Below are 22,154 nucleotides of genomic sequence, written 5' to 3'. Positions count from 1 at the left end.
TTTTATTTCTGATAAGCCCTCCAAGACTACGTGCACCCAATTGTCATGGGGTTTAACAACGACCTTGGTGCCTTCCGGAAGAGGCTGACACGGGGTCACGGATATGCTCGTAAATGTCTGGGGAGACAACACTTCTCTCTCAGATACAGCTGTTACTTTACTTAAATGTCTCTCCATGCCTGCACAAGAACTTACTCTCAGGACTTTCTATCGGCAAAATACACCCTCCTGCTTTTACTGTCATTGTATCTTTTACCCAAAAAATGCATATTTGATTACTGCTTATGAAAGCAATTCCTAATATAACTTCAATTCCTGGAATTCCCAAGCTGGGCAAGGCAAAAAATTCATGTGTAAACTTCACAGATCCCACCTTAAAGTTGATGATCGTTGTATAGCCTACGCATAGTTTATTTCCTTCTGGAGTATCGAGGATGATGGATCCCACTGACTGTAGTGGGTTAGAGGAGAATCTTTTTTCAATCAGTGAAACGTTGGCTCCTTTGTTGATCAGTGCTTATCTGGTAGGTCAATCCTAACTGCTATCATTCCTAGTTGACCATTAGGATATGTGCTGCGGGAGTGAGGTCGGGGGTACTGATGAAGGTCCCAGTGCCTGCTCTACCACGTGCGTCGTCGTCACTCTCACTGCTGCCTCGGCTGCTGCTTCTGATGTCATGCGGGGGGGGGGCATCAATTTCCCTCGTCTCCCCCTTCCTCTGTTTTCTTTTCCTCGAATATCATGGGAGGAGGTGTGCGTGTGCTACAGCCTGCCCGCCCTCGCCGTTTTTTACTGGGCACTCTCCATTGAGTGGCATAAAATTGACTGTGGAACAGATCATGCAGAACCTTCCAGATGTCCATCACTGCAAAGTCAGTCTATTCCAATGGAGTGGACATTGTGCTTATTTTGTTAAATTGATGACACCAGACAAACGATGAGTAGAATTTGCATCATGATCATGACCAAGAATTTCCAAAAATGAAAAATACTGTATATTCACAAGGTGATTATCCATATAACTGATGTAAATGACCTCATTGCAGCAGAAAGATGAAACCATCCAAATTGTCTCAAGAAGTTCTTCAGAAAGGCACAGTGCAATAATATGGCTTTCGCAAGAAATTTGGTAAGCTGCTGCAAATTGACATGTAAATGAGCTTTCTCCAGTATTCAAATGAGACAAGGACCTTGTTGGTGAGATGAACATCCCCATCCCAGTATCATTTCTTCGCCGAACTTTAACCTTTAAATATGCTTTACTGAAATTTTTTATATTTTCTTTATTAGTTTTTGTTTTTTCGCAATACAGCACCGTGTGAAAGACAAACTCTGTTAGTTCCTGTGAATTTTTCACAAATACCTCTTAGAGATATCTCAGAGTCATCTGCAGGATTTGATTATCAGGACATATCCCTTTTCAGACCAGATGAAAGTGACTCTCTGTCCATAGTCCACGTGGCTCTAAAACTTCAAAATTATATAATGTCACACCTTCCCTAAAAATTTTGAATATAAATGTAAAACCTGAAATTGCATGCCTTTAATCATCTGTTAATATGTTTGTTAATCACAGAATTACACAGATCAAGAATGTGGTTCCCCTACTATTGTTGAAGCTGGTGCTATCATAATGCCAAGACTCTGTAGCATCGGACAATACGTGGTGTATGCCATATGTGGGAACAATAAAGCTCCACCGAAACATGCTGGGTTAGATCTTACTGTGCATCAGGCAACATGGTCGAAAAAATAAAACTTGTCAATCTGGGTCACAATGCAGGTCACATTATCAGCTACAGCAGAATCCTTAATCATCATCATTATTATTATTATTATTATTATTATTATTATTATTATTATTATTATTATTATTATTATTATTATTATAACCCAAGATACAACCATAGTCAGAAAAGCAGGATGCTGTAAGCCCAAGGGCTCCAAGAGGAAAAAATAGGCCAATGAGGAAATGAATAAACCAAAAGAGAATTAACGAACGATTGAAATAATATATTTTAAGGACAGTAACAATAAATAAATGTTTCATAAATAAACCATAAAAATAGTCTTATGTCAGCCTGTTTAACATACAAAAACCTTTGCTGCAAATTTGAGCTTTTAAAGCTCCACCGATTCAACTACCTGATTAAATAATTCTACAAACTAATTACAGCTGGAATAAAACTTCTAGAATACTGTGTACTATTGAGCCTCATGATGAAGAAGGCCTGACTATTAGAATTAACCGCATACCTAGCATTATGGATAGGACGGTGTCTGGGAAGATCTGAATGCAAACGATGGTCAGAATTATGAAGGAAAAATCAGACGTAACATGCACAAACAACTAACTGAACAACGGTGCCAGAGATTAATATCCAGATCAAGAATAAGAAATTTTACAGACCGTAAGTTTCTGTCCAACAAATCAAGATGAGATTCAGCAGCTGAAGACCAGACAAAAGAACAATATTCGAAACAAGGCAGAATGAAATAACTAAAACACCTCTTCAAAATAGATTGATCACTGAAAACCTTAAAAGACTCACAATAAGCCATTTTTTTTGCAATGGAAGAAGAAACAGAATGAATGTGTTTTTCAGAAATTAATTTACTATCAAGATTGATTGAGTGATTTAAGGATTTCTGGCATCCTGACATCTAAGGTCATTGAACGCCTATTACTATCAAGAATCACACCTAAAATTTTAAGGAGTCACACAGAGTTGAAAAAAAAGAACATTATTGATGCTGAGATCTGGATGTTGAGTTACCACTGATATCCTCGTCCTACTTACAATCATACTATGAGTTTTATCAGGGTTCAAGTTCATGCCCCATAATTTACACCATGCCTAATTTTAGTTAGATCTCTATTAAGAGATTCAGCCACCACAGATCTATATTCAGAAGATGGAATTGATGCAAAGAGAATAGCATCATCTGCATATGCAACGAGCTTATTTTCTAGTTCAATCCACATGTCATGTATATATAGCATGAAGAGTAATTGGCCAGGAACTCTACCCTGAGGAACACCGGATGTCACATTCCTATACTCAATGTGGTGCCCATTAGCAATAACTCCTGGCAATTTATTACTTAAAAATTCAATCATTATGCTCACAAAATACCCACCCACTCCCAACCATTTAAGTTTGAAAACAAGGGCCTCATGATTAGCACGATCAAAAGCAGCATTAACATCAAGGCCAATCATAAAAAACTCCCTGACCACAATCAAGAGATTTATGTACAGTATTGGAGATTGTAAGAAGGGCATCACATGTTCCAAGGCCTAATATGGGAGTTATGGAAACTGGGTGGTAATCAGGTGGATGTGGAAAATATTCTTATTTAAATGTTTGATTGGGAACTTAGTTAGTCCAGGAAAGTCTCCCTACGTCAGTTACTCAAAGATCAACAGGGGAGGATAAGGAACACTTACACTCAGGACACACACACCCTGCTAATAACTTTACTGACGTAGTTCACTAACCATCACTCTTAAACGCAAAAAGGAATTTGTACTGTCCAGAGGCCGGAGTAATTTAATGGTCTACTCTAGCTTTGTCAGGTCTATAGTCATCTACACTCTCAGGCTTTGTTTCGACTCTGTCCCAGGGACCTCAGTGAGATGCTGGACACGAATATTACGTTAAGTAATTATTGAGACAAACCAAAAAATGGGAGCAGTGATGTAAAGTAAAGTTTAAAGATATGGATCTTTACCTTCGAAGCAGATATTCAATAATAAGTGGCTCGCTAACACACCTTTTTTTCGAGTTACTCCTTTCAAAATATCGGGTATACTGCCCCGATATTAAATAATTATAATACACAACAAATAAATGAGGGAGTAAAAATACGACAAGGTTTAATTAACCTAATCTTGATTTATTTTACAAATTTACATTGAAGGAAATGGACATCTGAACAACACAAAAAATGGTATCAAAACAAAATGTGATGTAATAAAAAGCAATTCAATATAATAAAAATGGTTGCTTAGACACGTGGTCTTCTGCAATGGTCAATAACTGAAATTGGGTCAGCCACATGGCCTGTAACCCCGAGACTGCTAGTCTCGAAAGTTAAAATATCCCCCCCCCAAAGAAAATATACATACAATCCCAACGCACACAACACAAAATATGTAATAGCCAGTTAACCTAATCAAGTTAAAAGTTAATCTAAACTAAAAAATGGGGGAAAACTAAGTGGCCACGTAATGGTACATGCACTCCTTGGAATACCGTCTTTGTCCTCAAATGGCTGTTGACCGGATTGTTGCACAGGTTATACTTTGCACTCTTGACTGGCTCACCCCAAGAATCCTCGCTTGTTGTTGTAGGGTTTCCCAGGCTCCTCTCCTTCACTGTCTGCAGCCGGCAGGACTCCTGTGTGAGTCAAGTTTTGGGAGAGGGGGGGGGAGCCAGAGGTGCACAGATCCACTGACAAGCAGGTCAGTCGGTCACTACTGCTTCCGAACGAATGGGCCATGGGGCGACAATAGGGTCGAGAGGGCTTATCTGGCTTCACCTTTCAAAACAGGTGAGAGTCTTGATTCGCAGGGTAACTCAGTGGAGAAGCCATCTCGGGACTTTAGGACAGGGCAATATTGTTGTAAGGAGAGCATATTGTGGAATACCAAACACAGTTGCTGGAACGTTGACTTTATTCGGCTTAAAGTAGTGGCAAGGTGTTGGCCAAGCCGGTACAGTGTTAGAGACTCAATGTTGCCAAGCAAGCATACAAACTAAATAGGAACGATTTCCATTTGTATTTGGCATGTAAACAATGTACAAACGAGCTACAAGCGAGGGGTGTGCTCTACAACGTTCACAGTGTCACACACAGGTGACGTTCATAAGTCATGGTTCTCTATCTCCTCCCAAGTCTTGATCGGCTAGGAAGAGACTGATTAAGTTTGAACAGTAATTAACTGGGTCATTGAGTTTAAAATGGAAAATCTTCACTGAACAGCCTGATAGTTCTGTAAATTATACTGATAAATGAATGTAATGAGGATGGTAATATGACATCTAGTCTAATAACAGGTTGATCAAACATTCTTCAAACTAGTCAAGTTACACAAAGCAATAATTACACTGATGAAAGTAATGCAATGTCTGATATAATATCAGGTCGATCGAGCATTCTACGACATTGGATATAGACATGTTAATCATGAGATGAAAAATCATAGTCTTCATGCCATTTGGGCGTTTTGACAGTCCTGGATGGCCGGCCCACGGCGAGACCAATTGGTGGGATGGGATTTGCTAGTTGGGGTGGAGCGGCTGGCGTTGAAGGTCTGACACGACTTGGTGTTGCTGGTGGGGGCAGTGGAGTTTGGTCGTTCGGCGTTGTGTGTATAAGCTGGCGAGTGTGGTTGGCCGGCTTTACAGGCGTGAGTGGGGGAGGTTGATCGACTGATGTTGGGTAATGCCGGTCAGCCAGCAGTTGTGGTTGGTAAGCAGGCGGGTCCGGCGGTGTTGATACGTGTCGGTTAGTCTCCTTCGGCTTGGTCGGGGCCACGCTTGCGGGTGGTTGAAGGGGTATGCCACCATAGGTTATATTTTGCGGCTCTGTCGGGGTCGTAACCGGTGTGAACTTTCTCAGGAATTTCCGATTGCGCAGCGATACTCGGCCCGAGCCATCAACCTTTACCACGTACTGGTCGTACTGCCTTACCTCGACGACTGTCCCGGTCCTGTCCCATTTGGTGGGATGTGGGCCAGTTTGATTCTGGATGCGAACATGGTCACCAACCCGTAGGGGTGGCAGACGGCGAGTGTGTTGTGACCAAGTGTCCATCATGTGGACATGGCGCTTGCGTAGGGCTTCTTCCCTGGATGTCAGGGTTTCGCGCCATGTGGTGTGGGGGTTGTACTTCCCAGGAAGGATAGGGATGAGATCGCGGATCGGGTGACCGAAGACGCACATGGCTGGGGAGATTCTTGTGACTGGGTCTGGAGTGTTCCTGTACTGGAGGACTGCTTTCTGAACGGCATCTGTGTCTAGGTCTCCATTTGTCCCCGTGTTGTTAGTAATCAGGCGCTTCATCGTTTTCACTCTGATTTCCGCTCGACAATTGCTGTGTGGAAATGCTACTGATGACAGTCGGTGGTGGACACCCCAGTCTCTCAAGAACCCATGTGTTTCGGTTGCCGTGAATTCTGGCCCACCATCGCTGGCAAGTTCCTCAGGAATTCCGTACGTGACGAATGCACGGCGTAGGTTGTCAATTAGTCCTTTGGCACCACTGGTAGACTTTGATATAAGTGGCCAGTTCGAGTGGGGAGTGGGACTATTTCCTAACTCGTTGGGGCGAATACCGCAAGGGAACCGGGCTCCAAGGGGATGATGTTGTGGTACAGCTCCTTGAATGTTGTGAGGAGAGCCTACGCAAGGACATCACCAGCGCCGCGGGGAGGAGCCTGGTAGGCGAATCGGAGGATGCGGTGCTTAGTGCGATAAAAGCCCTTGCGGTGCGCGGGGAGAACGCAATGGTGGCGCGGGCGGCTCTCTCAAACATGCGACAGGGCCGCGAGGAACCGATACGGGCATTTCACGCCCGCGTGAAGGCCCAAGCAAACACGTGCAAATACGTCAGGAAGTGCATATGTGGACTAAACGTAAACTTTGCGGACGAGTGATCAAACATGTGCTTGCACGAGGTATCGCTGACCAGGACATCCAGCTGGATCTACTTAGCGACCAGTGGCAGGAGATGTCGCTGGAGGAAACGATCAGGTTCATCGAAGCGAAAGAGTCTGGTAAGCAGTCTGCGTCCCGATTGCTGGACACCCACAGTCATGGCGCGGAGGCTGTCACCAGCTCCTATCGCCGCATCAAGCGCCAAAACGCAGTAAACAGGGGTGATGCACGTCAGACGGATGCAAGTGACGGTGGCAGACAAGCTGTTTGCGGGTACTGTGGTGAGAAGGGCCATGGCAAGAATGCGCCCTGGCGAATCAGGAAGACTGAGTGCCCGGCTTACAGTAGAAAGTGCCGCAAATGTAATCGCGATAACCACATAGAGCGAATGTGCCGGAGTAAATTGGCGGCTGAATCTGCCAACACAGACGCATGCGACGAACAGACGGCAGCGTTCGTAGAGTTGTGTGCCATGTCAGATATCCGAACGATCGACGGTGAACAGTTGCTAGCACTAGATCACCACCTGTATGACAACATGTGCGACAGATGGCTTAGGCGGAATTCCCAACCGCAGCCGTTCATAAACCTCCGACTCAGCATCCATGCAGGGGATTACCTCGCCCTGGGATTCAGACCGGTCAAGCGCGCAAGACCTGCAACACTCCCTGCCATGGCCGACACCGGTTGCCAGAGTTGTCTGGTCGGGGTTAACGTTATCGAGCAGATGGGCCTGACGACCGCGGACCTGCTCCCGGTCTCGATGAGAATGAAGGCTGCGAATAAACAAGATATCCGTATCTTAGGGGCAGCCATCGTCTGATTCTGCGGAACACACGCCGGAGATCCACAAACCGAATCTCGGCAAATAGTGTATGTCACGGATTCGACCGACGGGGTGTTCTTGTCACGCAGCGCCTGCGTCGATCTTGGCATAATCTCCAAAGATTTCCCCACACTGGGTGAGATGTTGTGCAGTGCGGCAACCACAGACAATTGTACACCGCAAAATGATACATGTGACAATGGCGTGACATCTCAATGCAATTGTCCTCGGCGCACGGCGCCCCCACCTAAACCTACGTCTATCCCCATGCCGGCCACAGAAGGTAACAGGGAGGCCATTCAACAATACCTGAAGGAACTTTATGCCTCCAGCACATTCAACATGACATTCGACATTGATCACGTCGTCCGCAAAGTTTACGTTTAGTCCACATATGCACTTCCTGACGTATTTGCACGTGTTTGCTTGGGCCTTCACGCGGGCGTGAAATGCCCGTATCGGTTCCTCGCGGCCCTGTCGCATGTTTGAGAGAGCCGCCCGCGCCACCATTGCGTTCTCCCCGCGCACCGCAAGGGCTTTTATCGCACTAAGCACCGCATCCTCCGATTCGCCTACCAGGCTCCTCCCCGCGGAGCTGGTGATGTCCTTGCGTAGGCTCTCCTCACAACATTCAAGGAGCTGTACCACAACATCATCCCCTTGGAGCCCGGTTCCCTTGCGGTATTCGCCCCAACGAGTTAGGAAATAGTCCCACTCCCCACTCGTGCCGGCCGCTGATATCGTTGGGCGCTTAAGTTTTTCAACCTTGGTGCTTGGCGGGTGGTACTGAGCTACTGGGCCCTGGGCATGAGTCGTTGTGTGTGCGTTCAGGAGCGCTGCGGTAATGATGGGCTCTGTGGATGCCTCGGTTCGATAGGTGCATCCAGGCACTGGGCAACCAATGCTTTGTGCGGCCATTTTGCTGCTTATCACTGTGAATTACCTACTAGGGAATTACTGACAGAGTGAATCACTTTAATTACTGTAAACCATTTGGATACTACTGACCTTTTGAGTCCTTTTTGCTGTATTCACGTTCTCCACAGGTTTGCGGGTTTGTTCATATCGTGGTGTAGGGACACACAATCAGGTAGATCTAGTAACAGACTTAACTTTAATACACAGCAACACTGTTCTTGACAATTCCTGGTTGCATTAGATTCAAGTCCATTCACTTTTATTATGGCCACGTTTAGTTTACCCTTGGCTGGCACTAGTCACCACATTATCACTGAGCTCGTTGCATCACTTACAATATTGTCTTTTAACAATGACTTCTCCCTCGGATCGTTTGTACATAAATAGGAACGATTTCCATTTGTATTTGGCATGTAAACAATGTAAAAACGAGCTACAAGCAAGGGGTGTGCTCTACAACGTTCACAGTGTCACACACAGGTGACGTTCATAAGTCATGGTTCTCTACAAACACCAGCAGTCACAGTTACCAATTCACACCACATTCACCCCCACTGAGAAGAACATACAGTACAGTACACATTCGCATCATAACAAAGCATGAATTCACTGATTTCACACCAACTGCAATTATTCTTACATCGCATTTGCATTACAAGGCTCACCTTATTGGCACTACAAATTTCATATTCATATCACAAAACTCATGAGTACTTATCTTATTTGATAACTAGGCTCATCTCACTTACATAAAAACACATTGTTAACAATGGGCCTTATAACTACTAATTCATAATGAGCACATTGACATAAGGACACTTACCACCCATACTACTCCCACTCATCTAGGACAAAATCTGAGAGATAGACAGGAGGGCGCTTAGTGCGAATTGTGCGTTGAGGCACCTCTGAGGTTGGCGTTTCTGCGAGTGTTCCTTTCAACGGTGCCTTTCCTGGGGTGGGCGGTACTGTGGTTTGTTGTGGTTCAGTTGCAGGCTCCCTCCCTTGGACTTGTTCTGTATCCACTTGACTTCTTTCCGTTCTCTGGCTGAGGTCTCCAGGTGGGAGGGGAGTTCCTTGATTGATGGGAGTCTTACCATTCTCTCGCATGTTGAAGATGTGACGGCTTCCTTTATCGTAACAGGTGTTTGGACTGAATACTTTAGCTGCAGAAGCCAGGTGACGAGTCGACACAGTGGATTCCTTGCCGTCTTGGTGCGCAACACGAACCCATTGTGGGTTGACATGCAGGAGTCTAACATCCTCGACCTCAGATTCGTACTTGGATCTCCTAACCGTTTTCTTTAGAAGAGCTTGCTCATTTTCTGTCATCCCCGATGGAGCCGCCTGCCCGTATGTTGCTTTCCTGGGGTGCAGGAACATGCGCTCATGCAGTGTTTGGTTCGTAGCGACGCACAGAAGGGACCTCATACTGTGTAATGCTTTATCCAGGAAAGCCTCCCACATTTCTATAGGGAGGGAGAGAGAAGCGAGAGCTAACCTTACGGTGCGCCACAAAGTTCCATTGGCTCTCTCGATCTGGCCATTGCCATAGGGGTTATATGCAGGCGAGTAGCTTATAGCCACTCCACGGTCATGAAGGAACTTTTGGTACTCTGACGACACGAAAGCAGGTCCCCTGTCTGAATGAATGTACTCGGGCAGGCCCCAAACTGAAAAGAGAGTAGACAAACATTTAATGGTGGTACTCGCTGAAGTGTCTTCTGTTGAAAAGGCGAACGGAAATCTGCTGTACTCGTCGATTATGTTGAGAATGTATTTGTTCTTTGTGGTGGATGGCTTCACCCCCAACTCGGACCATCGCCAAGTCGGACCCTTACTAACTCGGACCGTACCTCCACCAACTCGGACCATTATAACCAACTCGGACCACAATATACCACCTCGGACCACAGTAGTGAACCAACTCGGACCAGGTTGATAAGATTATAAATTAGAACAATTGGTAAAAATAAATTGAGAACAGTGAAAGTCACACATATTTATTATTAGGAGAGTTATTAAAAACATGCAAATGTAGAAGCAAAAGACAAAGTAAAATGTTCAATAAAACATATTCAAATTAATAATCATACATTCACAGCAATGAAATGGGAAACAGCTTTTAGAAGGCTTTTACCCGATCTATGACCTAGAGAAAACTCCTCCCACAGTACGACTAGTCTTCCATGTTGCTTAGCATACTTTGTCTTTTGGTGGCGCAACACTTTTCCATCATTTAAGAAATTTACATATAGTGGCACAAGCTTTGCTTCATTATACAAAAGAGATAGGAGAATGTAGAAATTAAGTTGACCTTTTCGTGATTTTCTGTTTAGTCTGTGGTGCCACCCTTCCACGTCGTTGTTTGTCCTGACACTCCTACCAAAAACACACCACGCTTTGGGTGGCCACATTTCGGAGGAAATCCAAGTATTGTGAATGTATTCTAAAAGATTTAAAAGTTGTTGTGACCCAGCTGCTTTTCTATAAAATCTTAAAAATAGTCCTTCTATGTGATCATCAGGTACGTATGGTAGAGAAAGAAGTTGTCTCACAAACTTATATGTTTTGGTGTCACTTGTGTATGCAGACTGAAGGCCAAATTCTTGGGCCTTCCTCCACACTGCTTGTCCCCAGTGAAACGCACAACCACGCATAACTACATCTGGGAACACATCTGGGATAGCCCGCCAAACACTTGCCTCAAAATCTAGAATTACTTCTTGTACTTTTAATTGTTCACCTAGGATTTCCTTAATTCTACTAAACACCTTTTTGTAATCTTTGCGTCTCTTACCTGACATTAAAACAAATACAAGAGGCATTTGTTTCACATTCCCATCATACTTCATGAATGCATGAATGCTAAAAAGTTGTGTGAAGGGTTGCCTAACAACTTTGAATGTCCCATCGACATACCACCTTTTTGCTTTAGCAAGTAACTGACACTGTCCTTCTGTTGCAAATACTAAGTGACGTCTATCCCCTACATGTATATCAAATTTAAGAAAGTTAGGTGGTATGTGTTCCTCACTAATTTCAAAACTCAAATCCACGGGTTCAGCAGGTCTGTTTGCTTGCCGCTTCCTGTTTGCTTGACGAGCGAGATTTATGGGGGCAGGTAGTGAAGCAGTAGGCATTGTTGGATCTACGTTTTCAAGGATTACTTCCTCCACGATTTCTAATGCGGGCCGAAACACATCCTCCATTGCTTTATCTTTAATTAATTTTGAAACCTTACTTGTGGTAGCAGGGCATGTTTCCGGTGGATGGGAATGTTCACTGGGCCCTCTGATAAACGAATTATTCACTTCCTTTATTATCATTCCACACTTAACATTTTTATTCCTAACTGCGCAACGCCAATGAACACCAACTGTTGTTTCTCTTTTGAATGTATATGAATAACCCTGACTGTCTACAAGTTTCTGTTTTCCTCTTTGTGATGACGCACACACTTTTTCATAAGTAATACATTCTACCAATGCTTGTGCCTGATCCTCGATTAAACATTCACCATTATTTACAGAGTCCTCGTTGATAAGATTATCCACCAACGCTTCATCAGGTGGATGGTCAGTGATACAGTCAGCAGTGTTGCCTAGTTTGGAAGAGCATGTGGCACACCTCCAATCAATTTCCACCCCCTCTCTTACTGCTTTTCTGTAATCTTCCCTGGTAACGCCCGTCCCACAAGTTCGGTGTTGCCACAAATTGCATCCGTCACACAACAATGCCTCCTGCAACAATTTGTACTCAGATGATTTTCTAGTCGATATATCAATTTATATTTCTCCGTTCTTATAAAATGATTATCTGGTAATGGCAACTCAAAATTTACAATCGTCAATAGGATTAAGATAATTTAATTTAATAATATCAATATATAATTTAATTTAACAATATTTAGCTAAATTCTTAAATCGCACCTGTCGAGGTCGCACTGTGTTTAGGCACAGCAAACACTTGTCCATGGTAGGTTGCGCCTTCAGCTGTGTACAGATACGGGTATGAGTGCAGTTTGTTTTGGCTGTTAGGCATACTGTTTATTTTGGTTAGGCATACTCTGTTTATTTTGGTTGTTACAGCTTTTGGTGGTAATTATGCAATTATCCTGTAAAACAAGCTTGAGACAAACACAGAGAGAGAGGGAGAGAGAGAGATAATGCGTTGAGAAACAAGCTCTCTCTCTCTCTCTCTCTCTCTCTCTCTCTCTCTCTCTCTCTCTCTCTCTCTCAAAAGGATATAGTCCGTTTTAATCTTTAATTCCCCATCTTTTAAAAGAGGACAAATTCCTTTTGTTTTCATAAATTTGGTTGTTACAGCTTTTGGTGGTAATTATGCAATTATCCTGTAAACTTTAGATTGCGTGTTTGCTCGATGGTCCGAGTTGGTTTACATGATGGTCCGACTTGGCATTTCCAAAGTTTTTGACGGTCCGAGATGGTCGAGATAATGGTCCGAGTTGGTATTTCAAAATGGTCCGAGTTGGAAATGGTCCGAGTTGACCCTACCCCGGTGGATGGCATCGGACCTTTGAAGTCGATAGCCAGACGCTCGAATGGCCGGGTAGCTTTTATCAATGTTCCTGTTTCTTTGGAGAACTTAGGTTTGATCTTAGCACAGGTTTGACATTTATGTATGACAGTCCGAGCTTCTTCAATGGTAAGGGGTAAGTTTCTCTGTCTTATGATGTGGGTCATCCTTCTGATTCCTGGATGACACAGGTGCTCGTGAAGCTGAGTCAGCTCGTCTCCTTGAGTACAGGTAAGTGAAGCCACACATCCCAAGGCACGAGAGAGAGTGTCTGCTACTTGGTTCTTTGATCCGGGTCTGTATGTGAAGTCGAAGTTGAAACAACTTAGTTCCAGCCTCCACTGCATTATTTTTTCATTCTTGATTTTGCCATGGTTCTTGGCGTCAAACATGAAACGCACCGATTGCTGATCAGTTATGAGTCTAAATTTACGTCCTAGCAGAAAGTGTCGCCATTTCTTGATGGCTTCTACGATAGCACATGCTTCATGTTCCACTGCCGATTGTCGTTTCTCCGATTCTGAGAGCGAGCGAGAAAAGAAGGCCACCGGTTTTCCTTCTTGTGTCAATGAGGCTGCAACGGCGTCTGTTTCGTCTACAAAGACTGCTTCGTCATCTATAGCAGCAAGTGAAGCTCGAGATATTTCATTCTTTAGTTCTTCGAGTGCTTGTTCTGCGAATTTGGGCATCGGAAAAGTTTTCACTCCGACTGAAGGTCGAATTTTCTGGGAGAAGTTTGGTACCTACTTCGCATAGTGGGATAAGAGTCCTAACGTTCTTTTGAGACTAGGGGTACTGTCCGGAGGGTTCATCTCCAGCAACGGACGCATTCTCTCCGGGTCCGGTAGGACTTGGTGATCATTCACTACATGAGATTGATGTTTGACCATAAACACTTTTCTTGTCATTTATAGTAAGTCCATACTTCAATGCAGTTTCATGAAAGCGTTTCAGATTTCTGTCGTGTTCTTCATGTGTGTGACCGCAGACCGTGATGACATCTATGTAGGCGAACGTACCCTCTAGTTGTTCCTTACCGATAATTTCGTCGAGAACTTGCTGAAAGCAGGTAGCCCCGTTGGTTACTCCAAAAGGCAAACACGTGAATTCGAACAGCCTTCCATCCACTTCGAACGCCGTGAATTTACGATCAGCCGTGTTCAATGGTATTTGATGATATGCTGCCTTCAAGTCTATGGAGCTGAAGTAGCGGTAAGTAGAAATTTTCTCAATCATCTCGGTGATCCCTGGAACAAGATAAGCAATTAGGTTGGTGAATCTGTTTATGGTTTGAGAGTAATCTATGACCAGTCTTTTCTTATCACACTGATCGACGACTACCACTTAAGCTCTCCACGAACTGCGACTCGGTGTGATGATGCCCTCCTCTAGCAACCTTTTTACTTCTTTCTTGATGAACTTGGAGTCCTCTTTGGAATACTTTCTGGATTTCACCTGTATCGGGTGACAGTCGACTGTCAGATTGTCGAAGATGGCTGGCGGTTCAATTTGAGCTGCTATCAGATCACAAGGTGACTGGATGCTTAGCCCCAAAGGCGGTAGCGTCCCCCCAAAGTCTACACTGACTTGCTTGTGTAACTGTAGGAAGTCATGTCCCAATACGACTGGAACCACGCAATCATCCATCAAGTGCAGACAGAACTCAGGGTATACTCTTCCACTTACGGTTAAATCGTAATTGCAACACTTGTTAAGTTTCATTGTCTGTTTGGCATTAGCCATGGTTATGCTGCAGGCTGAAGAACGAGTCACTGAATTCATAATCCTAGCTACTTTGGCATCTAAAAAGCTTTTAAATGCTTCAGTATCAACCAGCCCGTCCAGGGCCTCGCCTCCATTCAGTTCTACAGGTAGGACAGTTTTGTAAAGACTTCGTAGTGCAGGAGAAGCTTTCCTCATTGGGCTATTTTCCCTGTTGGAGCCCCTGGGCTTATAGCATCCTGCATTTCCAACTAGGTTTGTAGCTTAATAATAATAATAATAATAATAATAATAATAATAATAATAGAGTTTTCAAGTATGCGGTCCCAAAACTATATAACAGTTAACTCCCACTGCCATGGACATCCGAAAGACTGAAAACATCAAGCCTTTCTTATTTTCTAAATGCTTCAGTAATGTGGGTTTAGCAATAAACACCCAATAAGCTGTGTGATACGATAAATACCCAAGAATGTACTGTATACAATAAACTGATCTTGTAGGGCATAGGGTTCCCCTGCGTGTTAGGAATAGGAAAACTACACTTACAGGCCTTTAAGTAATCAAGCATACTTTGGTTTGCCTTATTGATAAGTTTGTTGTCTCTTGCAATAAATGCACCTGTTGCGTCTTTGATAACGTTTCACGCCTAAGAAAATTAATATTTATAAATAAAATATAAAAATCTCTTAAGGACCAGTAGTAAATTACAAAACAATGCTAATTAGTTAAAAAATAACCAGTCTTGATTCATGAAATAAAGGGTTAATTTATCCTCCCGTTGCTGTTTAATCATTGGTAAGTTGTATTTACAACTATTGTATTATAATTGCGCTGAAAATTTCCCATATTTATTTGAGGATATCCTTTGAGGTATGACAAGGCTATTATTTTATGCAAATAACTGGTAAGAGTAAATAAGTTACAGCTCAACGCAAACATTATTTGTCTGTGTGATGTTATTGTATTAAACAACTCATGTCTTACGTAATTTTTAACCGGTTTACACGGTTTTGTTATTGTTCTTTGACAAATTCTAATGCAGCTTTTAATTGACTTACGTGATTTTATTATCAATTACTCTGACATCTCGAACAGCTGTATACTTGCATAATATTTCATTACTATTCAACATCTTAATCTGTAACTAGCTTGTGTAATTTTTCTTATTGTACTTTCAACGCGTCTGTGAAATCACCAACATTTAACGTATATCCATAAAAAATACATCTTGCTTGCAATAACTTAATTATCTTGCGCTATTCCATTATTGTACTTTACCAACGCAATCTTTTAACTGGCTTGCGCAATTCTAATATTGCTCCGTGACAACTTCTGTCTGCCAACAGGACGAAGTAAAGGTGGATGAGACAGATCGTTTCGATTCCGCTGAGTTTTCTATTCATGTAATCATTGCATGACCCAATGAATCGTTTAATGTGTCAGTTAGTCATCTTTGTTGTATAGATATTGAAGCGTATCAATTATCGTAAATTTTTTCATGTCTTTTGCCTACTGTACTAAGAAGTCCTCCGCCCATTGTTATTGTTTCCAGAACTTCGTCTAGGTCTACCGTAGGCTAATAAAGCTACGTCTAGGTCTAGGTAAGTTCTATCAGAGCTTGAGGTTTATCAATGCATATTTGGTTTATTGTAAAACGATTTATTTTGTTGAGGTGACAGTTAATTGAGTGTAAATCTTTGGTCGAGGTTTCTTTGGCTGCAATTGATAATCTCGCAAAATTGACACTTCACTTTGCTCATTTTGTTTATCTGGTCAAAATATTTTTTCTTTTTATAGTTTTTATTACCATTACACACCCTGAACAAGATGAAGCTTACTAGGAACAAACTGTTTCAGTAGGGTAGTCATTAGTCTTTATAGGCTACCTGGTTGTAAATGAAATTAAACAAAACTTCAAAAATGAGAGAAGCAGTTTGTTAGTATTTCCTATTTTGCACTTCAAACAAAAGAAAAAAAATAGGTTACATTTTATAAAATTGCAATATTAGTTAGGCCATTGGATTTCACATAATAGAATAAATCTTTGCAAATACACTATTTTGAACCCCCGTATATTGGGTTTATATTCTACTGCTAGAGATATCCATTAATGAAATTGAAGATCTTGATAAGAAAATCCGTTTTGCTCCTTTGGTCATTTTGGCAGCTGCACAGGAGCCTCCTCTGTATCCTTTGCATAATAACTGAGGGGGCCCCTTGCATGCATAGAACACCACCTAACCTAAACTTACCCCAACTAACCTAACCTTCAAGCTACTTATTTAATGGGGGCATAGCACCCAAACTGTAATCTCCCGTAGACTACTGTATGTTTAGCTATAAGGTTGAAAATAAGGGAGTTATTGGGTATTGCCTGGTAAATATATGATACTTTAATTTCTAGCTAAATACATGAACCATATAATTTCCCTACTCGTTATCTTGTGTTCTATGGATTTCTGGGTATTATTATACTGTATTACAGGGCAATGTAACCTAGGGTTTACCGATTTCTGACTATGATTATTGGGGCAAACCACCCGTACAATGAGTTTCTGGACCCCCATATATAAGACAATTTTGGCGGACACCAGTGGGAAGCAGGGGTGTTTTGGGTGGGAAAATGTCGTAAACGAGTGATTTACAGCTATTGTAATGGTCAGAAATACTAAAGTTCTAGATAACCAGTTGGAAAAAAATATAGTTCATGTAAGTGGCAGAAAACAGGGCAAAACGTGATTATTCAACACTTTTGAGATTTGTAAAAGGGCACAGAACTTATTAAACCAACCTAACCTAACCTAGTAGTTCCCAGGTCACAACCCCTATGGGCACAAGCCCCCTGGACCCCCCTTCTCAGGTTACAACCCCTAGCCGGGCAACCCCCCCGGACCCCCCTTCTCAGGTTACAACCCCTAGCCGGGCAACCCCCCCGGACCCCCCTTCCCAGGTCACAACCACTAGCCCGACCCTCCTTCCCAGGTCACAAATTAAAAGTAAATCACAAATAAATCCTTACATTATGAATGACACCGTCTTTTTTATTTTTTTTTGTCAGAAGCTTTGCTGTAGAAAATGTGTTGGTGTTCCCTAAAAATTGTCAGAATCTGACCTTTGAGGCAATATTTCTCTGTTACTTTTTAATTTTCACATGTGTAAAAATAGCTTTACACTCAACGGAGAGCATTTCCATCATTATCAATTGCATACATATATGAAATTACACTAAATTTCGAAATGGATTGATGCACTTCCCTTAAGTTCCATCCTGGATGCGTCTTAATGTGATGGTGGTGAAGTTGAAACTGAAGGGAAGGTGGAAATAAATGGTTGTTGTAGAACAACATCTGGGAACTTATGAAAAAGTACTTGTAAGCTGTTAATTGGTTTTAAAAACCACTTGACAGATACGTCATTGTAAATGCACAGAAATCAAGCATGCGCAATAAGTCCCCTTCAGTCTCTCAGATGTAAACAATGGACTCAGAGTGAAAAATATACTTCACATTTCAATCGACCGATACGTAAACATATAAAGGAAAATACCAAACTAGCCAACACTCGTCTATTTCTAATAGCGAATTCCTCCTCCGAAGCTCCCCCTCGAGCGGTCTCTTCCGAGAGGCCGGTGAGTGGTAGCGTAGACCGTACTGCAGTTGACTGATCCCGGGGTGCGTGAGAGGTAGTTGCCTCCCATAGCGAGGCGGCTGCCTCTCCTCCCTCGGAGGAGGATGTGAACATTGATTTATCTGTAAATAATCATGATTTGTTGCAGCTTTGGGCTTCCTTGGGGCTGCAGGGTTTGCCCTCCAGGGAAGCCCTGTTTGACATGATCAAACTTGGTGCAGCTGTCAAACAATCGCCAACTACAGCAGGGATAGATCCTCTGTCTGTTGTTGACGTTGTTGTGACGGAGGCATCTCGTGGGTCTAGTCAAACCCCCGTTTCTGTCGCTGAGGGAGCTGAAGGCTTAGGTTCCCCTCTGAACACCTTTCAAGGGAGGAACTAAGTCCTACGGTCTCTCCTGCTGGTGATTCTCCCCCACGGGGGAGTTCACTCTCAGAGACTCCTCTTCGGAGGCCTTTGATGGTCAGCCTGCTGACCCCACGGCCCCTCGTGGGCGTATACTGTACGGCGGAAGGCTCGTCCTCCCGGAATGGATGGTGGATGTTCCAATAAGCTTGCCATTGAGAATAGATCTTCTCAGACAACCCCACTTGGCAAGAAACCATCTAAACCTCCAAGCTCTACGTCTGACTACCTTCAGACTATCAAAAAACTCGCAAAATCTAGTGGAAGCAGACAAGGCTATTGCTAAAGCAAGAAGAACTTCCACTATCAGGGTGTACCAATCCAAGTGGGAAGTTTTTAGAGCATGGTGTAAAGCTAACTCAGTTTTCTTCATCCAATACCTCTATAGCTCAAATTGCCGATTTCTTTTTAGAGCTTAGAAGAAGGCACAATTTCTCCTCTTCAACCATTAAAGGGTACAGGAGTATGTTAGCAGCGGTCTTCAGGCATAGACATTTAGACCTCTCGAATAACAAGAACCTTCAGGATCTCCTTAGATCCTTTGAAACCTCTAAAAAACGTCAACAGGATTCACCAGCCTGGAATTTAGACGTGGTTTTAAAATTTCTTATGAGTGACAGATTCGAACCTTTGAACTCTGCTCATTTTAAAGATCTGACTTTAAAGACTTTATTTTCAGTAAGCTTAGCAACAGCTAAAAGGGTCAGTGAAGTTCATGCTTTTAGCAAAAAACATTGGCTTTAGAAACAGCAAAGCTATATGCTCCCTGCAGCTTGAATTTCTAGCCAAGAACGAACGTCCTTCTCACCCATGGCCAAAATCTTTCTAAATTGCTAACCTCTCTGATTTGGTGGGTGAGGAGCTGGAGAAGGTTCTTGTCCTGTTAGAGCACTAAGGTTCTATTTAGACAGGACTAAAGGTTTAAGAGGCAATTCAGAAGCTCTTTGGTGCAGTCAAAAAGCCTGCTTTTCCTATGTCTAAAAATGCCTTATCATATTTCATAAGACTTTTGATTAAAGAAGCTCACACACACTGTGGTGAGGCAGACCTTAAGCTCCTGAAAGTTAAGACTCATGAAGTTTGAGCTGTGGCAACTTCTGTGGCTTTTAAACAAAATCGTTCTCTGCAAAGTATAATGAATACAATGTTTTGGAGAAGTAATCTGTATTCGCATCACTTTATTTAAAACTTGTCCAGACTCTTTATGAGGACTGCTACACTTTGGGTCCATTCGTAGCAGCGAATGCAGTAGTAGGTGAAGGATCTACCACTGCACTCCCTTAATCCAGGGTTGCCATTCGTACGATAATTATCGTACATGTACGATTATTATGGGTCCGGTACGATGTACAATACATACCTTAGGTATCGTACGCTTTTGTATGATAATTTAGAGGTTTCAGAAAAGAGAAAAAAACATATAATTTTACATTTTTTTTTCACGAGCATTTTATGAAATTAATTCTTCAAAATTATTAGATTTATCCATGGTTTTCTTTCTGGTGGTTTTCCTATTATTGAGGGTAGCCTACTATTCCTGTGGGCTCATAGGTGGGAGGAATAAGACAAGAGATTATTATTATTATTATTACTAGTTAAGCTACAACCCTAGTTGGAAAAGCAAGATGCTATAAGCCCAAGGGCTCCAACAGGGAAAAATAGCCCAGTGAGGAAAGGAAATAAGGAAATAAATAAATGATGAAAATAAATTAGCAATATATCATTCTAAAAAACAGTAACAGCGTCAAAACAGATACTGTATGTCTTATATAAACTATTAACAACATCAAAAACCGTTATGTCATATAAACTATAGAAAGACTCATGTCAGCCTGGTCAACATAAAAACATTTGCTCCAACTTTGAACTTTTGAAGTTCTACTGATTCAACTACCCGATTAGGAAGATCATTCCATAACTTGGTAACAGCTGGAATAAAACTTCTAGAATACTGTGTAGTATTGAGCCTCATGATGGAAAAGGCCTGGCTATTAGAATTAACTGCCTGTCCAGGAAGATCTGAATGTAAAGGATGGTCAGAGTTATGCAAAATCTTATGCAACATGCATAATGAACTAATTGAACGACGGTGCCAAAGATTAACTCAATGGAAGGAGAAAGGTTACGCATTACCTTAGCATAGGATTGGCAAAGCTTTTAATCAATGAAAAATGTATTTTATCAGACAAAATGGAACACGAAAACACTATAATAAAAGATCTTGTTGTAGAGATACTTTTAAATATTTAACTTAGCCGGTGAATATATAATAGCTGCAACTCTGTTGCTCGACAGACACATACATAAAAAAACTCGCCAGCGATCGCTATGCAGGTTGCGGGTGTGCCCACCAGCGCCAACTGTCGGCCAGATACCACTCTCGATGTAAACAAAACCTTCAATTTTCTTCTCTGTCGACGTGTCGACAAGACGTACTTTACTCGCTGTTGAACCTGGAGTTTTTCCCATCATATTTGGTGAAGTACTTTAATTTGGTTTGAGCTTTCGCAGTACAGGTGTTTTTCTTCAAATAAATCCTTGAACTCTTTTTTGAATCGGATTAATTGTTGATGACTTAGATCGTTTTTTGGAATTTTCCCTTGACTAATTCAAAATGGCTGACCCTTCTCAAGTTCCCAAGTTTCGAAAGTGTAATGCTAGGGACTGTCATAGGCGTCTTCCAAAGGCTTCTCTCGACCCTCACACTGTTTGTTCCAATTCTCGGGGTAAAACCTGTCAATTGGAAGATCGGTGTGAGGAATGCGTGGGCCTTTCGGAATTCGATTTTATCGAATTTGATAAATATACACGCAGACTAGAGAGAGATAGGGTAAGGAGAAGTTCTTCTAGGTCGGTAGATTTTTCCTCTCCACATGCCCCTGAACCTATTCCTTCCCCTGTAGTGGTTGTTCCTAACCCCCCTCCTAGCACTCAGGAACCGTCTATGGCAGACATGATGCGTGCTATTCATGCCTTGGGGGAGAGAGTTGAGGCTTTAGCAAGTGACCGAAATCAACTCATGGCGGACGTAAAGGAACTCAAGTGCCAAAGTGCCACGAAGGATAGTGTCAAAGTGCCTAGTGTTACGCAAAGTGTTGTGAACAGTGTTGCGACCGAGGGTTCGTCTGTTCGTGCCTGTCGTCCACCTAGTCCGGGACCTCTTGCAAGCTCCCAAGCCCAGGGGAGAAGCAATGTCGTACGACTTATGGGTTCGAGAGGCCTTGATCAGCGAACAGACGTTCCCTCTTTGGTATCAGGCGGATCTCGTCAAGATCGCCCCTACCAAAGTAAGACGAGAGAGCCCATTTTTACCTCGTCGTCCGAAGGTGTTTCACGTAAGAAACCTTGGACCAAGGTCTCTAGACCTTTAAAGTGTAAGTCGGTCCCTTCAGGACAACTCCAACGTCCCGGATGTAGCCACTGGGACAGTTCGGACCCGTTGCCGTC

At 42.7% G+C, this 22,154-nt stretch overlaps 2 protein-coding genes across 2 annotated transcripts in view; one reads left to right on the top strand and one right to left on the bottom strand.

Annotated features, from left to right (window-relative positions):
• Positions 1–10,398: 10,398 nt before the first annotated feature.
• LOC137614839 (uncharacterized) lies at positions 10,399–14,870 on the bottom strand. The gene is made up of 2 exons (XM_068344499.1): positions 14,637–14,870; positions 10,399–12,154 (listed from the first exon to the last, which is right to left on the bottom strand). Exons 1-2 carry the CDS (start codon positions 14,868–14,870, stop codon positions 10,502–10,504), a joined length of 1,887 nt encoding a protein of 628 aa, XP_068200600.1. The 3' UTR covers positions 10,399–10,501.
• Positions 14,871–15,939: 1,069 nt separating this feature from the next.
• LOC137615270 (protein mono-ADP-ribosyltransferase PARP3-like) overlaps positions 15,940–22,154 on the top strand; it is a 352,885-nt gene continuing 346,670 nt past the window's right edge. The window contains exon 1 of the mRNA XM_068344998.1: positions 15,940–16,276. The gene's annotated coding sequence lies outside the window, so the exon portion shown is untranslated. The remainder of the gene's footprint in view (positions 16,277–22,154) is intronic.

The sequence above is a fragment of the Palaemon carinicauda genome, chromosome 21 (genome assembly GCF_036898095.1).
Source record: "Palaemon carinicauda isolate YSFRI2023 chromosome 21, ASM3689809v2, whole genome shotgun sequence".
Taxonomy (NCBI): Eukaryota; Metazoa; Arthropoda; class Malacostraca; order Decapoda; family Palaemonidae; genus Palaemon; species Palaemon carinicauda.
The sequence above is the reverse complement of the archived record's forward strand: the minus strand, read 5'-3'. Positions and strand labels throughout refer to the sequence as shown.